The 4,722-nt window shown below is 42.6% G+C and overlaps 2 protein-coding genes across 2 annotated transcripts; both read right to left on the bottom strand.

Moving 5' to 3' along the window:
- Positions 1–1,661: 1,661 nt before the first annotated feature.
- LOC118753560 lies at positions 1,662–3,510 on the bottom strand (the record flags this gene model as incomplete). The annotated part of the gene is made up of 2 exons (XM_036488445.1): positions 3,369–3,510; positions 1,662–3,151 (listed from the first exon to the last, which is right to left on the bottom strand). Coding segments are annotated over exons 1-2 (1,632 nt in total), but the record flags the coding sequence as incomplete, so codon positions are not given.
- An 83-nt stretch (positions 3,511–3,593) lies between these two features.
- LOC118753559 lies at positions 3,594–4,412 on the bottom strand. The gene has a single exon (XM_036488444.1). It carries the CDS (start codon positions 4,410–4,412, stop codon positions 3,594–3,596), a length of 819 nt encoding a protein of 272 aa, XP_036344337.1.
- Between the last annotated feature and the right edge of the window lie 310 nt (positions 4,413–4,722).

The raw sequence follows: 4,722 nt of genomic DNA, 5'->3' as shown, positions 1-4,722 counted from the left end.
GCTATGTACCCTTTTACGGAAACGCGCCCTCGACCTTTAGATGGTAAAACGTTGATAGGCCCTGCATAATCAACGCCCGTTGAGGAAAATGGTCTAGCCGGACGAATGCGTTGCGCTGGTAAGTTTCCCATAAGCTGCTCTATAACTTGTGGTTTGTGACGATAACAAACGACACAACGATGAATAGTAAATTGAACTGCATTGCGACCATTTAGTATCCAAAATCGCTTACGAATATAGTTTAGCGTAATTGCGACGCCACCATGCAGCGTTCGTAAATGGGACGAACGAATAATTAAATCAGAAATGTGATGCTTTTGAGGCAAAATATACGGATGCTTTTCATCCATTGGTAAAAGTGAGTCCCGGAGACGCCCTCCCAGTCGTATTACCTTATCTTTCTCGCAAAAAAAGGGATTAAGTGACGCCAAGGTGATTTTTTCAGGTAGAGACTTCCCTTGTGAAAGTGAAGTCCAATCGCGCGTAAAAACTTCTTGCTGCACTGCTCGAACGATGCTGATAATGCTCCTCAACTCGCAAGCTATCAAAACGGCGTTCTTCTATTGGACTTTAGCAGTTAAAAATGAAACGTTGACAGTATGCAAATGAACGCACCAGAGTTGAAAGGGATGAAAAACGCTCAAAGATGGCAGACAAGTGTCTTCCTTCAATTGTAATGTTACACAAGTTAGTGGTCACGCGTTTCCTCTCAACCTCAACAGACTCGGTGTTCGGCATTGTACGACCTGCTGGGCATGGCCACATCGAAGTAGGAAGGTTGAGCCACGGCGGGCCTGACCACCAGAGTTGGCACCTTGCGAGTTTTGAGGAACTTAGACCCCGACTAGAACAGTCCGCTGGGTTGTCTTCTGAAGCTATGTGCCGCCACTGTGAAGCCATCGAAACCTCCAAAATTTTGGTTATCCGATTGGAAACAAAAGTCTTCCAACGATTAGTGTCACCCTTGATCCACGATAAAACGATCATGGAGTCTGCCCAGAAGAAAAGTTGTGACTCGCCCAAGCATAAGCTCAAATTTTGCTTCAAAAATTTAAAAAATTTTGCCCCGAGCACCGCTCCGCACAGTTCTAGGCGTGGTATAGTTAATTTAACTTTAATAGGTGCCACTTTGCATTTTGCTATAATCAGAGCGGTATGCCACTGATCCTCTTCTGTTTTAACTCTCAGGTAAGCTGCTGCTGAGTATGCACTGAGTGAAGCATCGCAGAATATATGAAGCTCATGAAAAACCATCCTGTTGGTTGTCTTTAACCATCGAGGCAGTTGTATCTTAGATAGCGAAGGCAACTCCGTAACAAATTGATTCCAAGAATTTTGCTAATTTTGTGGAATGGGAGTATCTCAGTTTAGCTTAAGTGCCCACAATTGTTGCATAATTATCTTTCCTTGTATAATTATGGGATTAAGCCACCCAAGTGGGTCGAAAAGGCGAGCAGTTGTAGAAAGAACAATACGCTTAGTCGGAACCGTGCTTAAGATTTCAAAATTTAGCTTAAAATTAAAGGTGTCGTTACCTGAATCCCAATATATTCCCAGTGTCTTAATCGAAGAGTTGTCGGTCATTTGACGTAAACTATTAAATGCGCAATATTCAACTGGGATCCCCTTCAACAAGCTTGGATGATTCGCTGCCCACTTACGAAGCTCGAATGTGCCACTTCGCATGATACCCGTTCCTGAACCTTCATCGCTTCTTCAAGAGAATTCCACCCAGACAAAATGTCGTCTACATACATCTGTCGATTGATCACATCTACAGCTAAAGGGTAGCGATCCCCTTCGTCACTAGCCAGCTGCTTCATCGTGCGTATTGCGGTAAATGGAGCCGATGCAGTGCCAAACATAACTGTATTGCAAAAGTACTCTCTTATCTCTTCCGTTGGTTCATTTCGCCAAAGAATCCTCTGGTATTGCGCGTCCTCATTTTGAACATTTATACAGCGATACATCTTTTCGATGTCCGTTGTAAAAACGAATTGCAAGAAACGCCATTTTATCAAGACAGCTAGCAAATCCGTTTGTAGAGGTGGCCCTACAGCCAGAATGTCATTTAGTGATTTTCCATTGCTGGTGCAGCTCGAAGCGTCAAAAACAATTCGCACCCTTGTAGTAGATGATTCTTTCTTAACAACCGGATGGTGCGGTAAATAACAACAAGTCCAAAACCTGAAGCTGCCCTCCGCTTCGTCTTGATGCTGAGAATCTGTTGCCGTAACTGGCTCCATTTGCCCTAGGCGAAGATATTCTTCAATTGTTTCGCGATAAGTTTGCTTTAGTTGAAGGTCCAGATTTAGTCGACGTTCAAGATTTAAGAACCTTTTCATCGCCATATTCTTCGAAGATCCGATGACACATGACGGATCAAGATGTGTTAGCAAAGGTAAGCGCACAAGGTATTTTCCACTTTCTAAACGCTTATGTGTGTCGCGATAAAATTCCTCACACCAATGATCATTTTCCGATAAAGTTTGCTCGCTCGCAACTTCCTCCAGTTCCCAAAATTTAGATAACAACTCATCGATGTCTATGTGTGTTTGTAAAGATGAAATATTAGTCGTTTTCGGTGACGCCTTAGACAGTTTTCCCGATAATATATAACCAAAAATAGTTTTCTGTGCAATTGGCGCACCTACATATGCTCGCCGCAAATCACCCAATATGCTGTCATCATAGACGTCGCTTCCCAATAAGATATCTACTCGATGAGATTTGTTGTACTCTGGATCCGCTAGTTCGATATCCATTAAGTGAGGCCAATTTGTAACTGGCAACGTTTTATCGGGTAAGTTCCGACTTACCTTTGACAATACATAGGCTATAACATTTAATCTTGATCGTGCGTCAAAGCGGGAGCCAACTTCAAGAACCACACATGACCGTCCCTCGGCCACCTTGGTACCTGCTAGACCCTGTATGTGAACCCAAGCTCGCTGCCGAGGTAAACGTAATTGTTGAATGGCGCGTTCTGTGATAAATGAGGCTTGCGATCCTTGATCCAAAAATGCCCTAAAGTTCAGCGATTGTCCTTGCACGTCGTCCACCGTGATAACCGCAGTTGGCAGTAAAACTTCGCAACTCTTGAGGCGATTTCCATCTACCTCTTCCGCACTAGAAGCAGTAATAGGGCTTGCTAAAGAAAATTTAATTGAAACAGATAAATGCATAGCTGTAGCCGGAGCTGACTCCCTTTTTTGCTCGGTGTGAATTAATGTGTTATGCTTTCCTCCACACGTTGAACAAGTTCGACGACTACTACATTTCGACGAGTTTAAACCTTTGTGCTACAGTTCTTTTTTCATCAACCATCATAGCGAGAAATACTGTACAATCTCGCACTGAGTGCTCACCTTTAACGCATACTGGACAGGTTATTGCTTTTTTTGTTACTGTCAATGAATTCACATCCTTCTTACAAGGGTATACTGAAACGCTACCTTTTCGTTTCGAATCCGGAATTATAGACTGATTAGTGCACGGACGTATTTTCATGCTTGTGGATGTTATCATCATTTGATATTGCTCATCTAGCACTGAACACAACCTTTCAAAATTAGGAATCGTTCTTTGCCCCTTCATCGCTCGGTCCCACTCTTGATGAAATGAAGCAACATGTAGTACACGAGAACCTGATTTTGTGATTCTAGGTCAACGCCGAGTTTCTGTATAGACTTTACACAAGAACGACAAGTTTGTGTGAATTGTCTCAAAGATGCGGCATCATTAGGAAGAACATCAGGCTGCCGTTCAAAAACATCCATGAAATGCGAGAATAGTATACGCTTGTTATCATATAAGTCGCAGAGCATTTTCCAGGCATCTGCATAATTTTCCCCTAATGGGCTGAGATGTTCGATATCCTTTGCTGGGGCACCCGATAGAGCTCCTTTAAGGTAATGCAAACGTTGACTATCATTAAGCCGATTACTGTCGTGAACTCGAGCAATAAACATTTCTTTGAAGGTAGGCCACTCAACATAATTACCATCAAACATAGGTAGTTTGACTTCAGGCAACGGCACTTCGTAACTGGGATTGGAAACCGCAACCGGCACATTAATATTTGACGAAAGAGTATTGCTTTCAGCAGCTACAGTTACTACGAGGTAGGCACTTTCAAACGCTGCTCGCACAGTGGACACTGGTTCTAAGTACTGTTCTTCAAACTGGTCGTTCAAATCGATATCGAGATATTTCTCCTTAATATCCTCGTTAGCATCCAAACGCATGATTTGGCGATGATTTTCTCGGAACTCCGCTCGGAGTGATGCCAACATTTCCAACCGTGTCTTAAAATATGCCTCGGTTCTTCGAGTAGTAGAGTCCTTTTTGTAGTTGCGAAGAGTTTTCTTAACCGTAGCCAGCAAGGAAGATTGTTCGTTAATGAATTCCATGGCGTGGCCGTAAAGTACTTTAAGCTTAACCTTCAAACACCCAATATCAAATGTACTCACCGCAATACAGCAAACTACTCTTGGACACAAGTTCTTCCACGGAATGAGGTTATGATAGTCAGTGCTCACCACACTTTCTATGAGCCAAAGCACGTTTTGCTTCCAGTTACTGTAGCTAACCGTCCTGAAGTCCTCACAGGAGGCACCAAATGTTGTAATGAGTTCAATATAGTTAAAATGACTTTGCCTTTAATTCAATTTAAGGTTTACAAATTTTGGATGAAATAAACTATAATACATATTAAGTAAA

Source organism: Rhagoletis pomonella, unplaced genomic scaffold (assembly GCF_013731165.1).
Source record: "Rhagoletis pomonella isolate Grant_MI unplaced genomic scaffold, Rhpom_1.0 Rhpom_scaffold_02617, whole genome shotgun sequence".
NCBI lineage: Eukaryota > Metazoa > Arthropoda > Insecta > Diptera > Tephritidae > Rhagoletis > Rhagoletis pomonella.
The sequence above is the reverse complement of the archived record's forward strand: the minus strand, read 5'-3'. Positions and strand labels throughout refer to the sequence as shown.